Below are 27038 nucleotides of genomic sequence, written 5' to 3'. Positions count from 1 at the left end.
AAATATAAAAAGAAAATCCTTAAAGCAGCAAGAGACAAGAGATCCCTAACTTATATGGGGAGAAATATGACTAACAGCAGACCTCTCCAAAGAGACCTGGCAGGCTAGAAAGGGCTGTCAGGATATAGTCAGGGTCTAAATGAGAAGGACATGAAGCCAAGAATACTTTATCCAGCAAGGGTCTCATTCATAATAGAAGGAGATATAAAGAGCTTCCAAGATAGGCAGAAACTGAAAGAATATGTGACCACCAAAACAGTTCTGCAAGAAATATTAAGGGGGGGGATCTCTGGGTGGCTCAGCGGTTTAGCACCTGCCTTTGGCCTGGGCGCGATCCTGGAGTCCTGGGATCGAGTTCCCCGTGGGGCTACCGGTGTGGAGCCTGCTTCTCCCTCCTCCTGTGTCTCTGCCTATCTCTCTCTCTCTATGTCTATCCTGAATAAATAAAAAAATAAATCTTTAAAAAAGAAATATTAAGGAGAACTCTAAAATACAGAGGAAGTACAAAGAAATAATCTACAAAACAGGGACCTGAATAGGTATTATGATGACACTAAATTCATATCTTTCAATAATAACTCTGAACGTGAATGGGTTTAACGATCCCATCAAAAGATGCAGGGTTTCAGGCTGGATAAAAAAGCAAGAGCCACCTATTTGCTGTCTACAAGAGATTCCTTTTAGACCTAAGGACACATATAGCTTGAAAGTGAAAGGTTGGAGAACCATTTACCATTCAAATGGTCCTAAAAAGAAAGGAGGGGTAGCAATCCTCAGATCAGAAAAATTAGTTTATCCCAAAGACTGTAGTAAGAGATGAAGAGGGACATTATATCATACTTAAAGGATCTATCCAACAAGAGGACCTAACAATCATCAATATTCATGTCCCTAATGTGGGAGCTGCCAAGTATATCAAGAAATTAATAACCAAAGTAAAGAGATACTTAGATAATAATACATTGATGCTAGGAGACTTCAATACGGCACTTTCTGCAAATGACAGATCTTCTAAGGAAACATCTCCAAAAAACAAGAGCTTTAAATGATACACTGGACCAGATGGATTTCACAGATATTTACAGAAATTTACATCGAAATGCAACTGAAAACACAGTCTTCTCAAGAGCACATGGTACTTTCTCCAGAATTAGACCACAGACTGAGTCACAAATCAGGTCTTAACTGATACCAAAAGATTGGGATTCTCTCTTGCATATTTTCAGATCATAATGCTTTGAAACCTGAACTCAGTTACAAGAAGAAATATGGAAGAAATTCAAACTCATGGAGGTTAAAGGCCATCCTGCTAAAAATGAAAGGGTCAACCCTTTTCCTAAAGGGAAATTAGAGAAGAATTAAAAAGATTCATGGAAACTAATGAGAATGAAGATACAACCCTTCAAAATCTTTGGGATACAACAAAAGCAGTCCTCAGAGGTATATATATATATATATATATATATATATCACAATACAAGCATCCCTCAAAAAACTGGAAACAACTGAAATACACAAGCTAACCTTGCCCCTAAAGTAATGGGAGAAAGAACAGCAAATAAACCTACATCAAGGAGAAGAGAGATAATAAAGATTCAAGCAGAACTCAATTAAATAGAGACCAGAAGAACTGTGGAACAGATCAAGAAAACCAGGAGTTGGTTCTTTGAAACAATTAACAATATAGATAAAACATTGGCCAGCCTTATTAAAAACAAAAGAGAAAGGCTCTAATTAATAAAATCACAAATGAAAAAGGAAGGATCATCACCAATACCAAGGAAATACAAATGATTTAAAAACCATACTGAGGGGGGGCACTTGATGAGATGAGCACTGGGTGTTATGCTATATGTTAGGAAATTGAACTCCAATTAAAAATATGTATAAAAATAAAAAAATTAAATTAAATTAAAAAATAAAAACCATACTATATGCAGCTATATGCCAATAAATTCGGCAATCTAGAAGAAAAGGACGCATTTCAGGAAAACCACAAACTACCAAAACTGGAACAGGAAGAAATAGAAAACTTGAACAGGCCAATAACCAGGGAGGAAATGGAAGCAGTCATCAAAAACCTCCCAAGACACAAAAGTCCAGGGTCAGATGGCTTCCCAGGGGAATTCTATCAAAAGTTTAAAGAAGAAACCATACCTATTCTACGAAAGCTGTTCGGAAAGATAGAAAGAGATGGAATACTTCCAAACTCGTTCTATGAGGCCAGCATCACCTTAATTCCAAAAGCAGACAAAGACCCAACCAAAAAGGAGAATTATAGACCACTATGCCTGATGAACACAGATGCAAAACTTCTCAATAAGATACTAGCCAATAGGATCCAACTGTACATTAAGAAGTTATTCACCATGACCAAGTGGGATTTATCCCTGGGATGCAGGGCTGGTTCAACACACATAAAGCAATCAAGGTGATAGATCCTATCAACAAGAGAAAAAAACAAGAGCCATAAAATACTCTCAGTAGAGGGCAGAGAAAGCTTTTGACAAAATACAGCATCCATTCCTGATCAAAACTCTTCAGAGTGTAAGGATAGAGAGAACATTCCTCAGCATCTAAAAAGCCATCTACGAAAAGCCCACAGCAAATATCATATTCAATGGAGTAACACTTGTTGCCTTTCCCCTAAGATCAGGAATATGACAGGGATGTCCACTCTCACCTCTCCTATTCAACATAGTACTAGAAGTCCTAGCCTCAGCAATCAGGCAACAAATAAGAAATAAAATGCATTCAAATTGGCAAAGAAGTCAAACTCTCCCTCTTTGCAGATGACATGATTCTGTACATAGAAAACCCAAAGACTCCACCCCAAGATTGCTAGATCTCCTACAGCAATTTGGCAGTGTCGCAGGATACAAAATCAATGCCAAGAAATCAGTGGCATTTCTATACACTAACAATGAGACTGAAGAAAGAGAAATTAAGGGGTCAATCCCATTTACAATTGCACCCAAAAGCATAAGATACCTAGGAATAAACCTAACCAAAGATGTAAAGGATCTCTACCCTAAAAACTATAGAACACTTCTGAAAGAAATTGAGGAAGACACAAAGAGATGGAAAAATATTCCATGCTCATGGATTGGCAGAATTCATATTGTGAAAATGTCAATGCTACCCAGGGCAATTACACATCGAATGTAATCCCTATCAAAATACCATGGAGTTTCTTCACTGAGTTGAAACAAATAAACTTAAGATTTGTGTGGAATCAGAAAAGACCCCGAATAGCCAGAAAAATATTGAAAAAGAAAACCATAGCTGGGGGCATCCCAATGCCAGATTCCAGGTTGTACTACAAAGCTCTGATGAAGACAGACAACAAAGTAGGAAAGACTATCCACTGGAAAAAGGATAGTTTCTTCAATAAATGGTGCTGGGAAAATTGGACAGACATGTGCAGAAGAATGAAACGAGACCATTCTTTTACACCATACCCAAAGAGAAACTCAAAATGGATGAAAGATCTAAATGTGAGACAAGAGCCCAACTAAACTCTAGAGGAAAACACAGGTAACACCCTTTGTGAAGTTGGCCACAGCAACTTCTTGCAAGATACTTCTATGAAGGCAAGGGAAACAAAAGTAAAAATGAATTACTGGGACTTAATCAAGATAAAAAGCTTCTCCGTAGCCAAAGAAACAGTCAACAAAACTAAAAGACAGCCTACAGAATAGGAGAAGATATTTGCAAATGACTATGAAATAAAGAGCTAGTATCCAAGATCTATAAAGAACTTATTCAACTCAACAGCAAAGAAACAAACAATCCAATCATGAAATGGGCAAAAGACATGAACAGAAATCTCACAGAGGAAGACATAGACATGGCCAACAAGCACATAACAAAATGCTCTGCATCACTGGCCATCAGGGAAACACAAGTCAAAACCACAATGAGATACCACTTCACACCAGTGAGAATGTTTGAAATTAACAAGCCAGGAAAGAACAAATGTTGGAGAGGATGTGGAGAAAGGGGAACCGTCTTGCACTGTTGTTGGGAATGTGAACTGGTGCAGCCACTCTGGAAAACTGTGTGGAGGTTCCTCAAAGAGTGAAAAATATAACTACTCTATGACCCAGCAATTGCACTGCTGGGGATTTACCCCAATGATACAGATGCGGTCAAACGCTGGGACACCTGCATCCCAATGTTTATAGCAGCAATGTCCACTTTAGCCAAACTGTTGAAGGAGCTTTCAGTGTCCATCGAAAGATGAATGGATAAAGATGTGGTCTATGCATACAATGGAATATTCCTCAGCTACTAGAAAAAACAAATACCCACCATTTGCTTCAACGTGGATGGCACTGGAGGATATTATGCTGAATTAAGTAAGTCAATCAGAGAAGGACAAAAATTATATGTTCTCATTCATTTGGGGAATATAAAAAATAGTGAAAGGGAATAAAGGGGAAAGGAGAGAAAATGAGTGGTAAATATCAGTGAGGGTGACAGAACATGAGGCACCTAACTCTGGGAAATGAACAAGGGTTGGTGGAAAGGGTGGTGGGCAGGGGGTTGGGGTGACTGGGTGATGGGCACTGAGGTGGGCACTTGACAGGATGAGCACTGGGTGTTATGCTATCTGTTGACAATTTGAACTCCAATAAAAAATAAATAAAATTTAAAAAAATAGATTAAAAAATAGATTAAAAACCTGGGGAGAGGATTAGTTACGATGGCAGATGAGTAGGGGACCTCTACCTCATTCCTGAAATTTAGCTAGAAAATTATCAAATCATTCTGAACACCTATAAAATCAATCAGAGATCTGAGAAAAGAAATGCTGCAATTCTACTAATAGAAAAGCAACCACTTTTTGGAAGGGAGGAGGTACAGAGACATGAATATAGAGAGATATATTGAAGGATACAGCATCAGGGAGATAGCTGGCTTAACAAAAATAAACCAAAGTATTATAAGCAGCAGAATGCAAAATCAGAATTTCAGAAGTCTGCTACATCTGGGACATCCCTTAAAGGTGCTCAGGTGACAAAGAGGGGTGGAATCCCAGGTGGGATAGCAAGGTCTGTGGATCCCCAAGGTCACAAGAATAACGGTTATTCCTGAGTGTGGCAGAGTTCCCAGGCATTAGAGTGGGAAAGCTGGCCAAAAACAGGGAGTCTAAGCAATGGCTTTCTGCTCAGTGATGCCATAGACTATGAATTACTGCATGGTGGAACAACTGCTCTCTTGGCATGGGCCCAGGAAAAGGCAGATGTACAGAGAGACCTGCCTCCCACCCCAGGGGGGATCAGCAGGGACCTGCACAGCAAGAGTCCATAAAATTGGGAGACTTGAAACTCAGTTGCATGCCTCAGATAAAAACACTCAGTTTTTAGGCTAAGTGAAGGGGATCTGTGGGTGGCTCAGCAGTTTAGTGTCTGCCTTCAACCCAGGGCGTGATCCTTGGGTCCCGGGATCTGGTCCCACATCGTGATCCTGGAGTCCCTGGATTGAATCCCACATCAGTCTCCCAACATGGAGGCTGCTTCTCCCTCTGCCTGTGTCTTTGCCTCTCTCTCTCTCTCTCTCTGTGTGTGTGTGTGTGTGTGTGTGTGTGTGTGTGTGTCATGAATAAATAAAATCTTTAAAAGAAAAAGGCTATGTGAACAGAATTCTCAGGGAAGCCAGGGAGACATTGGGATGCTTCTCTGTGAGTACTGACTGAAGAGTAGGATGCACAAACTTTCAGCTCTAGGCCTAGAGAGTGGGGTGCTGCCATTTTCATCCTGCCCATCAGTGCTGAAAGCCTTCAGAAGGGAGCAAAACAGCAGCACATGGTGGAATCCAGAGCCACTTATAGGGACCCCAGTCCCCCAGCACTGGAGGCACATTTCCACAGCTGCAAGCATATCTGAGGATAACCTCAACAGGTGCCTCCCTCAGAAGACCAGCAGGAACAAGTGGCTGCACCAAATTTACAGAACATAGCTAAAAACACCAATTCTTGGGAAAGTAGTATATAGCATTAAAAAAAATCTTTAGTCTTTCAGTTTTATTTTTGATCTATTGTCTTATTTTTTTCAATTCTATAAAAATGATTATAAATATACTAGCTGGGCTTGAAAATGCATAGAACACGAGTAAGAATCCTTTACTGTAGAAATCAAAGAACTAAAATCTAATCAAGCTGAAATTTAAAATTCTATTACTGTGATGAAGTCACAAATGGAGGCACTAAAAGCAAGGATAAATGAGGAAGAAGAGATAGTCAGTGATATAGAAGATAAAATGATGACAAATTAAGAAGCTGAGAAGAAGAGAGAAAGACAATTACTGTATCACAAAGAGAGACTTAGAGAACTCAGTAATTCTATAAAGTGAAGAATATCCAGTTAATAGGGGTCTCAGAGGATGAGCAGGAGGGCAGAAGGTTTACTTGAACAAAATATAGCTGAAAAGTTCCCTAAACTAGGAAAAGAAACAGGCCTTCAAATCCAGGGGGCACAGACAACCTCTCTCAAAAATCAGTAAATATAGGTCAACACTTCGACGTATAATAGTGAAGCTTGCAAACTTCAGAGATAAAGAAAAAATCCTGAAAGCAGCTCGGGACAAGAGATCCTTAACCTACAAGGGTAGGCACATAAGACTTGAAGCAGATCTGTCCAGGGAGACCTGACAGGTCAGAAAGACTAGTATGATATATTCAGCATGGTAAATGGGAAAAAATATATGGCCAAGAATACTTTATCCAGCAAGGCTGTAATTCAGAATAGAAGAGGTAAAGAGTTTCCAGGACAAAACAAAACAAAAACAATAACTAAACTAAAGGAATTTCTGAACACTAAATCAGCCCTGCAAGAAATATTAAAGGGGATCCTTTGAGTAAAGAGAGAGCCCAAAAATAACAAAGAACAGAGACAATCTACAGAAAAAGTGACTTTACAGGTAATAAAATGGCACTGCATTCATATCTTTCAATAATCACTTTGAATGTAAATGGACTGAATGTCCAATCAAAAGACATACAATTTCAGACTGGATTTTAAAAGAAGAAGAAAAAAGGAGAAGGAGAAGGAGAAGGAGGAGGAAGAGGAGGAGGAGGAGGAGGAGGAGGAGGAGGGGAAGAAGAAGAAGAAGAAGAAGAAGAAGAAGAAGAAGAAGAAGAAGAAGAAGAAGAAGAAGAAGAAGAAGAAGAAGAAGAAGAAAAGAAGCAGCAGCAGCAGCAGCCCCATCAATATGCTGGCTACAAGAGACACGTTTTAGATCCAAAGACACCACTAGATTGAAAGTGATGTGGTAGAGAAACACTTATCATGCTAATGGACATGGACATCAAAAGAAAGCTGTATTTGAAATGCTTATATCAGAAAAACTAGATTTTAAGCCAAAGACTGTAATAAGAGATGAAAGAGTACACTATATCATAACAAAAGGATCTGTCCAACAAGAACATCTAACAGTTGTAAATATTTATGCCCCCAACATGGGATCAGCCAAATATACAAACAAATTAATAAGAAAATTAAAGAAACACATTAATAACACAGTGATAGTAGGGGGCACTAGCACCCCACTCACAGCAATGGACAGATCATCTTAACAGAAGATAACCAAGAAAACAAGGGCTTTGAATGACACACTGGACCAGATGGACTTAACAGATATATTCAAAGTACAGAATATACAGAATATATATTCTTCTTGAGTGCCATGGAACATTCTCCAGAAAACATCACATACTGGGTCACAAATCAGGTCTTAACCAGTACAAAAAACAGATTATACCATGCATAAATTTCAGAACACAATGCTTTAAAATTTGAAGTCAATCACCAAAAAAAAATTGGAAGGAACACAAATATATGGAAATTAAAGAGCATCCTACTAAAAAATGAATGACTAAAGCAGGAAATTAAAGAAGAATTTAAAATATACATGGAAGCAAATAAAAATGAAAATCTGGTAGTTCAGATCTTTTGAGATGCAGCAAAGGCAGTCCTAAGAAGCAAGTATATAGCAATATAGGCCTTTCTCAAGAAACAAGAAAAGTCTGAAATATACAACCTAACCTTACACCTAAAGGAACTGGTAATAGAACAACAAATAAAGTCTAAACCCAGCAGGAGAAGGGAAATAATAAAGATTAAGGCAGAAATCTTAGATATATAATTTTTTTAAAAAGTAGAACAGATCAAAGAAACTAGGAGCTGGTGCTTTGAAAGAATTAATAAGATAGATAAAACTCTAATGAGCCTATCAAAAAGAAAATAGAAAGGGCCTAAATAAAATCATGAATGAAAGAAGAGAGATCATAACCAACACTGCAGAAATACAGATAATATAGGAGAATATTATGAGTTATTATGTACCAACAAATCAAATATGGAAGAAATTGATTCATTCCTAGAAACATATAAACTATGAAAGCTGAAACAGAAAGAAATAGAAAATCTGAACAGACCCATAACCAGCAATTAAATTGAATTAGTAATCAAAAATCTCCCAGCAAATGAAAGTCCAGGGTTGGATGGTTTCCCAGGGGAATTCTACCAAACACTTAAAGAAGAATTAATATATATTTTTCTGAAGAGTTTTTAAAAAGTAAGAATGGAACTCATTCCAGACTCATTCTACTTGATCCCAAATATCCCCACCAAAAATGAGATATCCTATGTCCACATCCCTTATGAACATGGATGCAAAAATTCTCAACAAGATACTGGCTAATAGCATCCAACAGTACATTAAAAGGACTATTCACCATGACCAAGGATTTATTCCTGGGCTGTAAGGTTGGTTCAACATCCACAAGTCATTGTGATTCACTACATTACTAAAAGAAAGGATGGAAACACGATCCTTTCAACAGATGCAGAAAAAACACTTGACAAAATACATAATCCTTTCTTTTTTAAAAATGTATTTATTCATGAGAGAGAGAGAGAGAGAGGCAGAGACAGAGGGAGAATCAAGCTCCACACAGGGGGCCTGATACAGTACTCGATCCTAGGACCTCAGGATCACACCCTGAGCCAAAGGCAGATGCCCAAACCTGAGCCACCCAGGCATCCCTACAATTTCCTTTCTTGATAAAAAAAACTCTCTGCAGCGCAGGGATAGAAGAAACATACCTCAATAACATAAAAGCCATATATGAAAAGCCTGCAGTGAATATCATTTTCAATGGGGAAAAATTGAGAACATTTCCCCTGATGTCAGGAAAACGACAAGGATGTCCACTCTCACCATTCTTATTCAACATGGTACTGGAAGTCCTAGGCTTAGCAATCAGACAACAAAAAAGTAAAAGACATCTAGACTGGCAAAGAAGAAGTCAAACTTTCACTCTTCACTCTTCAATATGATACTCTATAGAAAACCCAAAAAACTCTACCCAAAAATTTCTAGAACTGATACAGGAATTCAGCAAATCACAGGATATAAAATCAGGGCACAGAAGCCAGATGCATCTCTATACAGTAACAATGAGGCTGAAGAAGGAAAAATTAAGGAATGGATCCCACTTACAATTACAACAAAATCCATAAGATACCTAGCAAGAAACCCAACCAAAAACGTAAATGATCTGTACCCTGAAAACTACAGAAAAATTATGAAATATTTTGAGGAAGACACAAAGAAATGGAAAAATATTCCATGCCCATTGACTGGAAGAACAAATACTATGAAAATATCTATGCCACCCAAAGCAATCTACACATTCAATGCAATCTCTTTCAAAATACTCAGCATTTTTCATAGATCTGGGGCAAACAGTTCTAAAATTTGCATGGAACCACGACAGACCCCACAGAGTCAAAGCAATATTGAAAAAGAAAAGCAAAGCTGGGGACTCCTGGGTGGCTCAGAGGTTGAGCATCCATCTTTGGCTCAGGGCATGATCCCAGAGTCCTGGGATCGAGTCCCACATCGGGCTCCTTGCATGGAGCCTGCTTCTCTCTCTGCCTCTCTGTCTCTGTCTCTGTCTCATAAGTAAATAAATAATCTTAAAAAAAAGAAAAGAAGAGTTAAAGGCATCACAGTTCTGGACTTCACATTATAATACAAAGCTATAGCAGTCAAGACAGTATGATGCTGGCACAAAAATAGACACATGGATCAACAGAATAAAAAATCCAGAAATGGACTCACAACTATAAGGTCAACTAATCTTTAACAAAGCAAGAAAGAATATCCAATGGAAAAAAAAAGACACTCTCTTCAACTAATGGTGTTTGAAAACTGGACAGCAACATAAAAAAGAGTGAAACCGGATCACTTTCCTAAACCATACACAAAAACAAATTCAAAATAGATGAAAGATCTAAATGTGCATGAGGAAACCATCAAAATTCTAGATGAGAACACAGGCAGTAACCTCTTTGACAATAGCTATAGAAACTTATTTGATGTGTTTCCTGAGACAAGGGAAATAAAAACTAAAATAAGCTATTGGGACTTAATCAAGATAAAAAGTTTTTTCACAGTGAAGGAAACAACAAAACTAAAAGGTAACCTATGGAATAGGAGAAGACATTTTCAAATGACATATCAGATAAAGGGTTAGCATCCAAAAATCTATAGAGAACTTATTAAACTCAACACCCTAAAAAAATCCTGTCAAGAAATAGGCAGAAGACATATAGATATTTCTCCAAAGAAGACATACAACTGGCCAACAGACACGTGAAAAAGGGTTTAATACCACTTGGCATCAAGGAAATATAAATCAAAACCACAATGAGGTACCACCTCATACCAGCCAGATTTCCTAAAATGAACAACTCAGGAAACAACATCTATTGGTGAGGATGTGGAGAAAAAAACCTCTTACACTGAATTCAAACTTGTGCAGCCATTCTGGAAAACTGTGGAGATTCCTCAAGAAGTTAAAAATAGAGCTACCCTACAATTTATCAACTACACTACTAGGTATTTATCCAATGGATATAGACCTAGTAGTTTGAAGGGGCACCATGCAGCCCAATATTCATAGCAGCAATATCCAGAATAGCCAAAATATGTAAAAGCCCAGATGTTCATCGATGGATGAATGGATAAAGAAAAAGCGGTATGTAAACAATGGAATATTGCTCATCTATCTAAGGAATGAAATCTTGCTATTTGTAACATTATGTTTGGAAATAGAGGGTATTACGCTAAGTGAAATAAGTCAGTCAGAGCAAGACAAATAGCATATGATTTCACTCATATTTGGAAGGAATTTTTCCTTCTGGAAAAATAAAAGGAAAGCAGAGAGGGAGGCAAACCATAAGAGACTCTTAACTTGGAGGAGGAGCAAGATGGCGGAAGAGTAGGGTCTCCAAATCACCTGTCTCCACCAAATTACCTAGAAAACCTTCCAATCATCCTGAAAATCTATGAATTCGGCCTGAGAATTAAAGAGAGACCAGCTGGAATGCAACAGTGAGGAGAGTTCGCGCTTCTATCAAGGTAGGAAGACGGGGAAAAAGAAGTAAAGAAACAAAGGCATCCAGGGGGAGGGGCCCCGCGAGGAGCCGGGCTGAGGCCGGGGCGAGTGTCCCCAGGACAGGAGAGCCCCGTCCCGGAGGAGCAGGAGCTGCACCGACCTTCCCGGGCGGAAAGGGGCTCGTGGGGAGTTGGAGCAGGACCCAGGAGGGAGGGGGTGCCCCCGGGTTCTCCGGGACAGTAACAGAGCAACTGCGCCCCCAAGAGAGTGCGCCGAGCTCCCTAAGGGCTGCAGCGCGCACGGCGGGACCCGGAGCAGCTCGGGGGGGGCTCGGGGGCGGCTCCGCGGAGGGGGCTGCACGGCCCTGGGAGCAGCTCAGAGGGGCTCGGGCAGAGGAAGAAGCTCCGTGCGGAGGGGGCTGCGCGGCCCCGGGAGCAGCTCGGAGGGGCTCGGGCAGAGGAAGAGGCTCCGTGCGGAGGGGGCTGCGCGGTTCCAGGAGCAGCTCGGAGGGGCTCGGGCGGCAGCTCCGCGGAGGGGGTTGCGCGGCCCGGGAGCGCGAATCCAACAGCCCAGGCTCCGGAGCACAGGGCGCCGGGACACAGCCCAGGATCCGGCCTCCCCCGGGACAGGCAGAGGCCGGGAGGGCCCAGGACAGCAAGGACGCTCCTGCCCCCAGCTGAGCAGATCAGCGGCCCCGCCCAGGAGCCTCCAGGCCCTGCAGACGGAGTTCCTGCCGGAGCTGAATCCAGGTTTCCAGAGCTGCCCCGCCACTGGGGCTGTTCCTCCTGCGGCCTCACGGGGTAAACAACCCCCACTGAGCCCTGCACCAGGCAGGGGCACAGCAGCTCCCCCAACTGCTAACACCTGAAAATCAGCACACAGGCCCCTCCCCCAGAAGACCAGCTAGACTGACAACTTACAGGAGAAGCCAAGGGACTTAAAGTACACAGAATCAGAAGATACTCCCCGGTGGTTCTTTTTTTTGTTTTTGTTTTGTTTTGTTTTGTTTTGTTTTGTTTGGCTTTTTGATTTGTTTCCTTCCCCCACCCCCCTTTTTTTCTCCTTTCTTTTTCTTTCTCTTTTTCTTCTCTCTTTTTTTTCGTTTTTTTTCTTCCCTTTTTTTCTCTTTCTCTTTTCTTTCCTTCTTTCTCTCCTCTCTTTTTCTCTTTTTCCCAATACAACTTGCTTTTGGCCACTCTGCACTGAGCAAAATGACTAGAAGGAAAACCTCACTTCAAAAGAAAGAATCAGAAACAGTCCTCTCTCCCACAGAGTTACAAAATCTGGATTACAATTCAATGTCAGAAAGCCAATTCAGAAGCACTATTATACAGCTACTGGTGGCTCTAGAAAAAAAGTATAAAGGACTCAAGAGACTTCATGACTGCAGAATTTAGAGCTAAACAGGCAGAAATTAAAAATCAATTGAATGAGATGCAATCCAAACTAGAAGTCCTAACGACGAGGGTTAACGAGGTGGAAGAACGAGAGAGTGACATAGAAGACAAGTTGATAGCAAAGAGGGAAACTGAGGAAAAAAGAGACAAACAATTAAAAGACGAGGATAGATTAAGGGAAATAAACGACAGCCTGAGGAAGAAAAACCTACGTTTAATTGGGGTTCCCGAGGGCGCCGAAAGGGACAGAGGGCCAGAATATGTATTTGAACAAATTCTAGCTGAAAACTTTCCTAATCTGGGAAGGGAAACAGGCATTCAGATCCAGGAAATAGAGAGATCCCCCCCTAAAATCAATAAAAACCGTTCAACACCTCGACATTTAATAGTGAAGCTTGCAAATTCCAAAGATAAAGAGAAGATCCTTAGAGCAGCAAGAGACAAGAAATCCCTGACTTCTATGGGGAGGAGTATTAGGGTAACAGCAGACCTCTCCACAGAGACCTGGCAGGCCAGAAAGGGCTGGCAGGATATATTCAGGGTCCTAAATGAAAAGAACATGCAACCAAGAATACTTTATCCAGCAAGGCTCTCATTCAAAATGGAAGGAGAGATAAAGAGCTTCCAAGACAGGCAGCAACTAAAAGAATATGTGACCTCCAAACCAGCTCTGCAAGAAATTTTAAGGGGGACTCTTAAAATTCCCCTTTAAGAGGAAGTTCAGTGGAACAGTCCACAAAAACAAGGACTGAATAGATATCATGATGACACTAAACTCATATCTCTCAATAGTAACTCTGAATGTGAACGGGCTTAATGACCCCATCAAAAGGCGCAGGGTTTCAGACTGGATAAAAAAGCAGGACCCATCTATTTGCTGTCTACAAGAGACTCATTTGAGACAGAAGGACACCTACAGCCTGAAAATAAAAGGATGGAGAACCATTCACCATTCGAATGGTCCTCAAAAGAAAGCAGGGGTAGCCATCCTTATATCAGATAAACTAAAATTTACCCCAAAGACTGTAGTGAGAGATGAAGAGGGACACTATATCATACTTAAAGGATCTATTCAACAAGAGGACTTAACAATCTTCAATATATATGCCCCGAATGTGGGAGCTGCCAAATATATCAATCAATTATTAACCAAAGTGAAGAAATACTTAGATAATAATACAGTTATACTTGGTGACTTCAATCTAGCTCTTTCTATACTCGATAGGTCTTCTAAGCACAACATCTCCAAAGAAACGAGAGCTTTAAATGATACACTGGACCACATGGATTTCACAGATATCTACAGAACTTTACATCCAAACTCAACTGAATACACATTCTTCTCAAGCGCACATGGAACTTTCTCCAGAATAGACCACATATTGGGTCACAAATCGGGTCTGAACCGATACCAAAAGATTGGGATTGTCCCCTGCATATTCTCAGACCATGATGCCTTGAAATTAGAACTAAATCACAACAAGAAGTTTGGAAGGACCTCAAACACGTGGAGGTTAAGGACCATCCTGCTAAAAGATAAAAGGGTCAACCAGGAAATTAAGGAAGAATTAAAAAGATTCATGGAAACTAATGAGAATGAAGATACAACCGTTCAAAATCTTTGGGATGCAGCAAAAGCAGTCCTAAGGGGGAAATACATCGCAATACAAGCATCCATTCAAAAACTGGAAAGAACTCAAATACAAAAGCTAACCTTACACATAAAGGAGCTAGAGAAAAAACAGCAAATAGATCCTACACCCAAGAGAAGAAGGGAGTTAATAAAGATTCGAGCAGAACTCAACGAAATCGAGACCAGAAGAACTGTGGAACAGATCAACAAAACCAGGAGTTGGTTCTTTGAAAGAATTAACAAGATAGATAAACCATTAGCCAGCCTTATTAAAAAGAAGAGAGAGAAGACTCAAATTAATAAAATCATGAATGAGAAAGGAGAGATCACTACCAACACCAAGGAAATACAAACGATTTTAAAAACATATTATGAACAGCTATACGCCAATAAATTAGGCAATCTAGAAGAAATGGACGCATCCCTGGAAAGCCACAAACTACCAAAACTGGAACAGGAAGAAATAGAAAACCTGAACAGGCCAATAACCAGGGAGGAAATTGAAGCAGTCATCAAAAATCTCCCAAGACACAAGAGTCCAGGGCCAGATGGCTTCCCAGGGGAATTTTATCAAACGTTTAAAGGAGAAACCATACCTATTCTCCTAAAGCTGTTTGGAAAGATAGAAAGAGATGGAGTACTTCCAAATTCGTTCTATGAGGCCAGCATCACCTTAATTCCAAAACCAGACAAAGACCCCACCAAAAAGGAGAATTACAGACCAATATCCCTGATGAACATGGATGCAAAAATTCTCAACAAGATACTGGCCAATAGGATCCAACAGTACATTAAAAAAATTATTCACCATGACCAAGTAGGATTTATCCCTGGGACACAAGGCTGGTTCAACACCCGTAAAACAATCAATGTGATTCATCATATCAGCAAGAGAAAAACCAAGAACCATATGATCCTCTCATTGGATGCAGAGAAAGCATTTGACAAAATACAGCATCCATTCCTGATCAAAACTCTTCAGAGTGTAGGGATAGAGGGAACATTCCTCGACATCTTAAAAGCCATCTATGAAAAGCCCACAGCAAATATCATTCTCAATGGGGAAGCACTGGGAGCCTTTCCCCTAAGATCAGGAACAAGACAGGGATGTCCACTCTCACCACTGCTGTTGAACATAGTACTGGAAGTCCTAGCCTCAGCAATCAGACAACAAAAAGACATTAAAGGCATTCAAATTGGCAAAGAAGAAGTCAAACTCTCCCTCTTCGCCGATGACATGATACTCTACATAGAAAACCCAAAAGTCTCCACCCCAAGATTGCTAGAACTCATACAGCAATTCGGTAGCGTGGCAGGATACAAAATCAATGCCCAGAAGTCAGTGGCATTTCTATACACTAACAATGAGACTGAAGAAAGAGAAATTAAGGAGTCAATCCCATTTACAATTGCACCCAAAAGCATAAGATACCTAGGAATAAACCTAACCAAAGAGGTAAAGGATGTATACCCTCAAAACTATAGAACACTTCTGAAAGAAATGGAGGAAGACACAAAGAGATGGAAAAATATTCCATGCTCATGGATTGGCAGAATTAATATTGTGAAAATGTCAATGTTACCCAGGGCAATATACACGTTTAATGCAATCCCTATCAAAATACCATGGACTTTCTTCAGAGAGTTAGAACAAATTATTTTAAGATTTGTGTGGAATCAGAAAAGACCCCGAATAGCCAGGGGAATTTTAAAAAAGAAAACCATATCTGGGGGCATCACAATGCCAGATTTGAGGTTGTACTACAAAGCTGTGGTCATCAAGACAGTGTGGTACTGGCACAAAAACAGACGCATAGATCAGTGGAACAGAATAGAGAATCCAGAAGTGGACCCTGAACTTTATGGGCAACTAATATTCGATAAAGGAGGAAAGACTATCCATTGGAAGAAAGACAGACTTTATGGGCAACTAATATTCGATAAAGGAGGAAAGACTATCCATTGGAAGAAAGACAGTCTCTTCAATAAATGGTGCTGGGACAATTGGACATCCACATGCAGAAGAATGAAACTAGACCACTCTCTTTCACCATACACAAAGATAAACTCAAAATGGATGAAAGATCTAAATGTGAGACAAGATTCCATCAAAATCCTAGAGAAGAACACAGGCAACACCCTTTTTGAACTCGGCCATAGTAACTTCTTGCAAGATACATCCACGAAGGCAAAAGAAACAAAAGCAAAAATGAACTATTGGGACTTCATCAAGATAAGAAGCTTTTGCACAGCAAAGGATACAGTCAACAAAACTCAAAGACAACCTACAGAATGGGAGAAGATATTTGCAAATGACCTATCAGATAAAGGGCTAGTTTCCAAGATCTATAAAGAACTTCTTAAACTCAACACCAAAGAAACAAACAATCCAATCATGAAATGGGCAAAAGACATGAATAGAAATCTCACAGAGGAAGATATAGACATGGCCAACATGCACATGAGAAAATGCTCTGCATCACTTGCCATCAGGGAAATACAAATCAAAACCACAATGAGATACCACCTCACACCAGCGAGAATGGGGAAAATTAACAAGGCAGGAAACAACAAATGTTGGAGAGGATGCGGAGAAAAGGCAACCCTCATACACTGTTGGTGGGAATGTGAACTGGTGCAGCCACTCTGGAAAACTGTGTGGAGGTTCCTCAAACAGTTAAAAATATACCTGCCCTACGACCCAGCAATTGCACTGTTGGGGATTTACCCCAAAGATACAAATGCAATGAAACGCCGGGACACCTGCACCCCGATGTTTATAGCAGCAATGGCCACGATAGCCAAGCTGTGGAAGGAGCCTCGGTGTCCAACGAAAGATGAATGGATAAAGAAGATGTGGTTTATGTATACAATGGAATATTACTCAGCTATTAGAAATGACAAATACCCACCATTTGCTTCAACGTGGATGGAACTGGCGGGTATTATGCTGAGTGAAGTAAGCCAGTCGGAGAAGGACAAACATTATATGTTCTCATTCATTTGGGGAATATAAATAATAGTGAAAGGGAACATAAGGGAAGGGGGAAGAAATGTGTGGGAAATATCAGAAAGGGAGACAGAACGTAAAGACTGCTAACTCTGGGAAACGAACTAGGGGTGGTGGAAGGGGAGGAGGGCGGGGGGTGGGAGTGAATGGGTGACGGGCACTGGGGGTTATTCTGTATGTTAGTAAATTGAACACCAATAAAAAATAAATTAAAAAAAAAGAGACTCTTAACTTTAGGAAAGAAACAGGTTTGCTGGAGGGGAGGTGGGTGGGAGAATGGGATAATTGGGTGATAGGCATCAGGGGAGGCACTTGAAGTAACAAGCATTGGGTGTTGTATGCAATTTATGAATCATTAGATTCTATCTCTTAAACTAATAACACAGTATATATGTTAATTAAACTGAATTTAAATTAATAATATATTAAATACCTACACTTAAGACCTAAAACTATACAACTCTGGTAAGAACATATATGGCAAAATCTTTCCAACATTTGCTTTGGCAGTGATTTCTTGGATATGACTCTAGACACACAGGTGATAATATAAAAATATAGACATAATGAAGTTCATTATTTTTAATTGTGTATCAAAATACACTATAAAGGGAGTTAAAGGACCACCCACAGAATGAGAGAAAATATTTGCAATTCATAGGTTTGATAAGGGATTAATATCCCAAATATATAGAGAATTCATACAACTCAACAACAAAAATTAAACAACACATTTAAAGATGTGCAAATGACTTAAATAGACATTCCTCCAAAGAATAAACAAATGACCAGTAGGTACATGGGAGGGTGTTCAACATCACTAATTATTAAGGAAATGCAAATAAAAAATACAATAAGATACCCCCTCGCCCCTATTAGGATGGCTACTATCAAACAGAAACAAAACAAAACAGAAAACAATGGGATGCCTGGGTAGCTCAGCAGTTTAGTGCCTGCCTTTGGCCCAGGGTGTGGTCCTGGGGTCCCGGGACTGAGTCCCACATCGGGCTCCCTGCATGGAGCCTGCCTCTCCCTCTGCCTATGTCTCTGCCTCTCTCTGTGTATCTCTCAAGAATGAATGAATGAATGAATGAATGACAGAAAACAAGAATTGGCAGGTATGTGGAGAAATTGGAACTTTTCTGCACTTTTGGTGGAAATATAAAATGGGACAGCTACTGTGGTAAACAGTATGATGTTCCTTAGAAAATCAAAATAGAGTTACCCTATGATCCAGAATTTCCACTTCTGTGCATATACTGAAAAGTATCCAAGGCATGTGTCAAAGACATATTGCATGCCTATATTCATAGCAGCATTATTCCCCATAGCTAAAGTGTGGAAGCAACCCAAGTGTCCACTGATGGATTCTTGGATAAACAAAATATAATATATACATAAAATGGAATATTATTGAGCCATGAAAAAGAATTAAGTCTTGTGATTTGCACCAACATAGATGGAACTAGAGGGTATAATGCAAAATGAAATAAGTCAATCAGAGAAAGACAAATACCTTATGATTTCCCTCATATGCGGAATTTAAGAAACAAAACAAAGGAACAAAGGAAAAAGGGAAGATAGAGAGAGAGAAACAGACTCTTACCTATAGAGAACTGATGGTTACCAGAGGGGAAGGATTCAGTGGATGGGTAAATAGGTGATGGGGATTAAGGAGTTACCTTGATGAGTACCGGATGATGTTGAATCACTATTGTACATCTGAACCTAATATAACACTGTATGTTAACTATATTGGAATTAAAATTTTTAAACTTAATAAAAAAGAAAGGCATGGGAATGAGAGATATCAGGAAAAAAAGAAGGAAATTCTGTGTAGGCTGCAATATGATGAAACTTGAAAACATTATGCTAAGTGAAATCAGCTGGTCACAGAAAGACAAACATTGAATGATTACTCTTATATGAGATACTTAGAGTAGTCAAAATCATAGACAGAAAGTTGAATGGTTTTTGTCAGGGGCTAGGATAAAGGAAGGATGATAAGTTATTATTTAATGGGTATAGAGTTTCAGCTTTATAAGATGGAGTTATGAAGGTGGATGATGGTGATAGTTACAGAGTATTATGAATGTATTTAATACCACTGAAGTGTACACGTAAAATGATTAAGATGGCAAATTTTATGTTATGTGTATTTTACTCCAATAAAAATATTGAAGAACAGAAAAGACTGATACTCATACTGAACAACAGCTAATGATAGCTTCTTTAATACTCAGTGCGTGTTGTCTTTCTGAAAGTGGTTTCTGCTCTTTATATCTTCCTGTCCAGCAGATGTAAGGCCTATTACCCATATGCAGATCTCCTAGAATCAACTTCACACACTTATCCCCAGAACATGGTCAATTGCATTACTTTCATTACCAAAATTTTCTTCCTAAAATCTAACCTATTTTGTTTCCTGGCTCTACCAAGTGGCTAACCCACACTGAACTTTGCTATATCATTTCAATACTGTGCTTTACACAAATTTGTGCTTCCAGATACTTTATCCAAGATCAGGCTTTAAGCCTTGTACTGAATCCTTCACCGTAGCAAGCATGTCCATGTGTAATATCAATCTGTTCCTGGCCTCATATTACCAAGAACCTAGACAGTCTTACTGCCCTATATAGCCCTTCAGAAATACATCTTTAGAAGCACTTCTAAAAGTGTGATCTATATAACAGTGCTACCAAAAGATGTTCACTAATAAAAGGTTCAGTAATTAAGCATGATATATTCTACATACTCTATTCCCATCTTGGACATTTTTGGTAAACAAAAAGAAATACAAGGCTCTGAGAAGCTCTGCAGCAAAGAATACTATTTGACCATGTTTAACCTAGTGTTTTGCAAACACATTCAGACTCATGACCACTTTTTCACCAAAGTGGGACTCAGTTTGAGAGATGCTTGTTTTGAGTACCTCTGAGGCACCCCCAGCCTCCATTTTCTAAGTCCTCCCCAGTTCTCAGGTTCCAGTCAATGAATTTCATAAGTTAAGGATTCCTCACCCAGTATTCCAAGATGCTTATTTTCTTCCAGCTGCACCTTTTCCTGGAATGTCTCATCTTGGAAGGCTTCATATCGGACTTTCCAGTAAGTGCCCCCAATCCGACTGGAGCCCTTCTGGAAGAATTTATCTGAGCCACTGGCATATAAAAAGGCAAACGTCACATGATTTAATTGTGTATCAAATAGATCCCCATCTCACCCTTGGTCTCATCAAGTTATGGATACTTATATTTAGGAAGAATCTCAGAGATCATTCAGGTTAAATTCCACCCAGTGAAGGTATCTCCTTTGATGACAGTACTAATAAATTAAATACAGCTTCTGCCTGCTTGAGTCTTTCAAAGGTCAGGGGACTTACTTTAAGAGAAAACAATTCCTCTTACTGTTGGATAGTTTTAATGGTTGGAGTTCCTCTATATAGTAGGCTAAAATCTTCTCTTGTAAGTTTCAGACAATGGGACTAGTTATGCCCTCTGACATTACATAGACTTACATCTTTCCTAATCATTCTCAGGTACTTAAGACTCATTCTAACCTTAATCAAAAATATTCTTTATTTTGGGGAACCTGAGTGGCTCAGTCAGTTAAGCAACTGACTTTGGCTCAGGTCATGATCTCAGGGTCCTGGAACTGAGCCCTATGTCAGGCTCCACACTCAGCAGGGAGTTTGATTCTCCTTCTCCCTCTGTCTCTCCTCCTGTTTGTTCTCTCTCTCTCTCTCTCTCTCTCTCTTAAATAAATAAATAAATAAATAAATAAATAAATAAATAAAATATTTTTAAAAATATACTTCATTTCAAAATGAAAGCCCACTAATTTAGCAAGCATAGTTGGAGATTCAAATTCCTATTTTCTTATGGTTTCTGCAGATTAATTCCATTATTTATTACTAGAAGAGTAAACATGACAGGTGCCCTAGAACTCAAAACTCTCCTAGTCATTTACTAAGTATCTCTTCTGTAAAAGACCTGGAATCATGATAGACCAGTGAGTCAATATAACTAAAGACCTAGAATCTGAATAGGGAACTAACCTTCTGCTCTATTTTGCCTATATCTGAGATATGAATGAGGCAAGAGAACTTTGAGAAATTCTTCCAAAGGGATAAGAATGGAATGGCTACAAGGTAAGTTGCCCCCACTCTTCTATATTTCTCTGAGTGCTTTTTACACTCTTGCTCAAATGCCTCCTTCAGACTATAGAAGAGAAAGGAAGGGACAATGAGGTAAACAATGAGTAAAATAAAGAAGAGTTGGATAAATGTCATTTCAAATGTTCTGGGTTTTTTTTGGGTTTCATTTTCTGAACACAGACTGGGATCATAGCAGAAGCAATCTCAAACTCTGCTTGGACCCTTTGCTGAGTATGTGACACAACTCAACAAAAAGCTTTGTGGCTTCCCAAGAGTGAGTTCTCCAGGGGACCACAAGAATTTGACTAACAATTGTGTCATGTAATTTTAGCTAGATAATGATCGTAACCCCCAAGTGAAGTGAGAGATTTCTAAGGAGGGGGGAGAAAGAGAGAGTTATAGGTGTTAGCCTGATCCCAGAAGCTGCGGGGGGGGGGGGAGCTCACCGCCTCTTACCTGCCTGGTTCCCTCAAATTCTTCCCAGTACTTCCATCATGCCCCATCGGGCCATAGTCCCATAGAATCTCATGGGCCTCAATGAAGTACTGCCGAACTTTGCCTGTGAGTTGGTTCATAGGAGGGGTCATAGAGCAAGACTTGACCTTGTAGAGTGCTTGCATGCCATCTAGAGGAAGAACATCATAGCTGACTTCATTCCACTCAACAGGTCTTGTAGGCAGATGACCCACCTTCCTCCCTTCTAATGTTTTTCCCTGCCACCTTTCACTAGGCCACTTTCTCTCACTCCTCAATAACCTGGCTGGAAGAAAGGGATCCTATGTGAGAATTCAAGTACCTTCACCTGTTAACTGCAACTGAATCATTTACTAGATCCTCATTCCTGCTTCTGCAAAAGGCTTACATTATAGCAACATCACAGAGTTTGAAGTCAGAATACTTGAGTTCCTGTCTAATCCTTATCACTTTCTGTAGGGCTTTTTGGCCAGTCATTTCCTAGATCTGAACTGTAACCCCTGTTTTGTAAATGAGAATAGGGGTATCTAGCATCACATTTTTAATAAGAAGAGTAAGCACTGGGTGTTATACTATATGTTGGCAAATCAAACTCCGATAAAAAATATACAAAAATTAAGAGTAAGAAAAAAAGGAGGAGCAAGTTATGTGTAATGTGGGAAGCTTCCAAAATAATGGAACATCTATATGTGGAGATGAAGCTTCAGACTTGGGAATGTCCGGAAAATTTAAATTCTAAATAGTATCCCCAAATGTGGAAGAATTTACACTGAGGCATAGTAATAATGGATGATACTGCTTTATATTTGCTTGACAACTTATAGAGGTCATTCGGGTATACTATCACATTTGAGTCTCACATCATCCCAAGGAAATTTGAAATTTGTAAATTAGAAATTTGAAGTAAGAAAAAGGGGGAGAAATAATATTAATTTTAATATGTATTATATCCAAGCTTTGTGCCAGGTGCTTTAAATATGTTACATCCTTCAATCTTCATAACCACCATGTGAAACAGACTTTTAATGTCCCCTTTGCACATGAAAAAACTAAAGATCAGAGAGGTTAAGTAACTTCCTCAAGATTGCACAGCTAGTCAGGGGTGAAGATAAGACTTAATCTATCTTTTAACTATAAATTTGAATGTTCGTTTTATTCTTTCAGGGAAGTTATATGAATTATCAAAGTTAAATAATTGGTAGAACCAAAATTTGAATTCAGGCTTATCTGGTTGGCCCTAATGCCCATACTTATTTCATTCTTATGCTGCATCCATAACTTCCATCCATATTCATTCGTACTCTCTTATTCAGGTAACTTTGGGACCAAGGGCAAGCCCTGGATGATGGAACATGGGTAAGTGGCCTCTATTGGTCAAACCTATCACCACAGACTCATTATCCTATTAGTCTATAACTCAAATATACTTTCATATACTCATAATACTTTCCTGATATCTACCTAATTTATCATATATCAAATAATTCTAGAAAGTTAAGAGCTGACAAGGACCTTAGAGACTATTTAGACTAAACCCCTCAATTTATGGATGTGGCAAATTAGGTCTATACATGGGAAGGGACTTTTTCAAAGCCCTATTTTTTCACAGAGCTGAGACAATAACTCAAATCTTCTAATCACTTGTCTAGTACTCTCTTCATTGCCTCATATATTCCTCCTCTCTTCTGCTGCTCCTCAATACACTATGCTATTACTGCAATAATTTTCCCTCTAAAAACCAAACTTTCTACCTCAGTTACTATTGGGTCCCAACTGGAGTGTCACTACTTGCCCACAATACTCTATGATCTCCCAAATAAGCTTTATACTTTAATATCTCCTTTACGTCCTGTTCGATAAGCTGCAAATACCTCCAGGTCTTAATTCCTTAGAATTTGGAGCAAAGAAGGACAACTTAAAAGTCTGCTTATCCATCTCTATAACATCTTATGTTAGAGATGGGGAAGATAAAACCCAGGGAGATGTCCCTGAGGTCACCCTGAAAATTAACAGCTCAGCTGGGAAAAATCTGGCTAGGTCCCAGAATTCCAAACTAGTATTTGATACCTTATACCTAGCTGTCTCATCTGAAAGACATATCTTACGGCTCCAGGCTCCTGATGATCATTAATGTCATCTCCCTTCTCTACCTCAAGGGTCAAAGATATTGGATCTCACCTCGAAAGTGACTATTCACTTGACAGCTAATCAACCAGGTGCCAGGTTCCCGGGGCACCATCTCAGCTGTCACAAAAGTGGCTGGAAAGATGTGAGCCACATCAGTGCGGTGGCCCCGGATAGTTAGGATCTGTCCATGGAAGAAAGCTGTGTGGACATCTACTTCATTGCCCATGCCAAACAAGTGCCAGGCCACACGCTTCTGTGCACACATGCTTAGATCTGGTAAGTTCCCAAACACAAAGCCATTGATTGCTGCAAAAAAAATCCAAAGAAAATAACAGAATTAGAAAAGTAAAGTGTGATGAGAGAAGATTTGCCATCTGGCAATATTAATAGGTGACATTTAGATGAATTTTTTAAAAGCACACTGTGCTGATCATATACCTTATTTTATTTAAGATGCCATAAACAGCCCTGGAAAATAAGCAGATGTCATTTATATCAAGCAAACAATGAGAAGACCAAGGCTCAGAAACGTGAAGTTACTTCTCTCCTAAGCCCACAGAGCTGTTAAGTAGAAGAATCAAGATTCCAACCCAGTAATCTGAGGAAGCTTTCTAATGAATGGGGTCTATTTTGCAAGCAATTCTTTACTTCCAGGCCAAGTTCCTTCTGAAATTTCCACAGGACAATTTTCAAGTTAGCTAATTACCATGGTTATCAAAAGTAATTGGTGTAAAACCTAAGAGGAATTTTAACTGTCCAAGCCATCCCTACATCTTCCTTCTGAGTTTCCACATTCCCTTGGAACTGCCTGGCTTTGAGACCATCACTAGCACCAAAGGGCATTAAATCCTTTTCTTAATTAAGCAAAAATAAAATCTACTTGATTTTATTACTGAAATCAGTTATCTGCTCATGCCTCAGGGCTTTTATGTTCTTAGGTTTTTTTTTAATTTAATTAAGATGATCAACTTCCTTATAGCCAACCATGTTTCCTCACAAAGTGGGTAGTTTTCCCATCCTTTTTAGGACAAAGAAATGTTGACTAAATATATCAGTGGGCGATCCTCACCCTGAGAGACTGAGCATAAAGTATGTGACTTTAGAATCAATAACCTAGACTATTACACATTAGGAGGCAAAGTACCTAATGGCAAGAGCACAGCCTGTGCAGTTTATCTGTTATGTAATCCGGAAGCCTCACTTCCCTCATAGGTAAAACAGAGAAAAGGTATCTACTACTCTTAGTTCTTCTGAGATACATGAAATTACCCACCAAATGCTAAGCCCAATGGAAACCCTTCATCACTCTTTACTGTCATGGTGTGGCCACCCTCCCCCAGCTTACCATGCATCCTATTGCTTTCCTGAAAGGCCTCATCTTCTTTGTCTACTGAGGTAGGATCTGAGCAGTAAGTGGCAATGTTCTCATCAATATGCCAGCTAAGGTTCTCATCTACTACACTGAAGAGCAGGAAGAAATCATTATCCACATCCTTCCGCTGAGGAGGGGAATTTCCATCCAGAGTTCCTAGAGTAAATAAGAAAGGTGCCCTTGAGAGCCTTCTCTCCTTAACAACAGTAACCTGCAAGGTGTACTCATAAAAAATAAATAGGAAGAGAGGATTCCTTAAGAGTCTGTTGGCAACAGCAAAGCAAATAAGGCCTTATGCTCCTAATTTCTATTTCCAAATGTTTATTTCCCCAGCTAAACCCAATTCAGTTGAGCCTAGGACTAGAAGATTGGACATACGGGATCTAGAATAATTCCCTCCCCCCATCTTTGCTTGTGTTATCAACCCAGAGCTTTAATCGGACCACACTCTTGTAACACCCAGGTCTTCCAGGTCTGACAATACTTAAACATACCATATTTCCAACAAAGTCCCCAATTCTCCCCAAATCCTGATGGGTACACTTTTGATCCTAACCACACTTAAACTCTAATTATATACCTTATTTTTATGTGATTTGACTCCCATCATTATTAATTCAAGATTTTAAAATAAGAAAATATTAAAGTTTTAAAAGATAATGAAATAAAAAAATAGTGGAAAAAAGTTTAGCAGGGTTTATTCCTCCTAATAAACAAGGGAGCTGAATGAACACCTCTTAAGGCTGTTGCTTAATATGTAGGTGATTGAATTATATCACTTTTTCCTGTAGATATCCCACCCTGCATCTCAATAGCTCACTCATGGGGCCTGTACCTCTTTTACACGTGATAAGGGGTCCAATGAGGCCAGTCGCAATGTCTCGTGGAGCATCTACATGAGAATGGTAGATCCAGGTGAGGCATGCTGGGTCAGCATCAGTGGGTGCATGGCCTTCTGGAATGGTCCAGTTGTAAATGTGGCTGCCTCCCGGGGGAACAGAGTCATCAGCTTTTAGTTGACCAGAGGAGCCATCTGGGTATAGGGAGCCTAGAAAATGAAATTGCACATGCTCAGTCTGAGTGAGAGGGAGTCTGGCAGACAGAGAAGCCAAGAGGAGGCTGACATGTGGCATAGTGTTCCTCACAATCTGAAGACAGTGCAGTCAGGTAATATCCAGCCAAAGAACCCCAGACTCACATCAATAATGGGTGGAGAGGTGACAGCCTTTGGAGAAGGAGCTGTGGCCATGGAAAATGCGTCAATAGCCCGATCTAATAGTATGCTAGTACAAAACCAGTGGCATAGAAGTGAGAAAGAAAACAGAATTCCCCCCTTCAAGCACTAACTTTGGAAAACAGAAAACAGACAATTATAGAATTCCAAACTAAAGCCAACTTAGTTCCTCTGAACAGTAAAAATACAACTACCCTGTGATTCAGTAATCATATCCCTGGGTATCTA

General features: G+C 39.7%; 1 protein-coding gene across 6 annotated transcripts in view; it reads right to left on the bottom strand.

Moving 5' to 3' along the window:
• Positions 1-27038, bottom strand: part of HEPH (hephaestin) — a 110450-nt gene that overhangs the window by 71139 nt on the left and 12273 nt on the right. For all 6 annotated transcript variants that reach the window (XM_038587592.1, XM_038587591.1, XM_038587594.1 and 3 more), the window contains exons 4-8: positions 26412-26624; positions 25550-25732; positions 24256-24510; positions 22060-22228; positions 20471-20607 (exon numbers count right to left, since the gene is read on the bottom strand). In XM_038587592.1, the coding sequence (XP_038443520.1) occupies positions 20471-20607; positions 22060-22228; positions 24256-24510; positions 25550-25732; positions 26412-26624 (957 nt within the window). The remainder of the gene's footprint in view (positions 1-20470; positions 20608-22059; positions 22229-24255; positions 24511-25549; positions 25733-26411; positions 26625-27038) is intronic.

Source organism: Canis lupus, chromosome X, assembly GCF_011100685.1.
Source record: "Canis lupus familiaris isolate Mischka breed German Shepherd chromosome X, alternate assembly UU_Cfam_GSD_1.0, whole genome shotgun sequence".
In the NCBI taxonomy this organism is placed as follows: Eukaryota; Metazoa; Chordata; class Mammalia; order Carnivora; family Canidae; genus Canis; species Canis lupus.
This window is presented reverse-complemented; position numbering and strand designations above follow the sequence as displayed.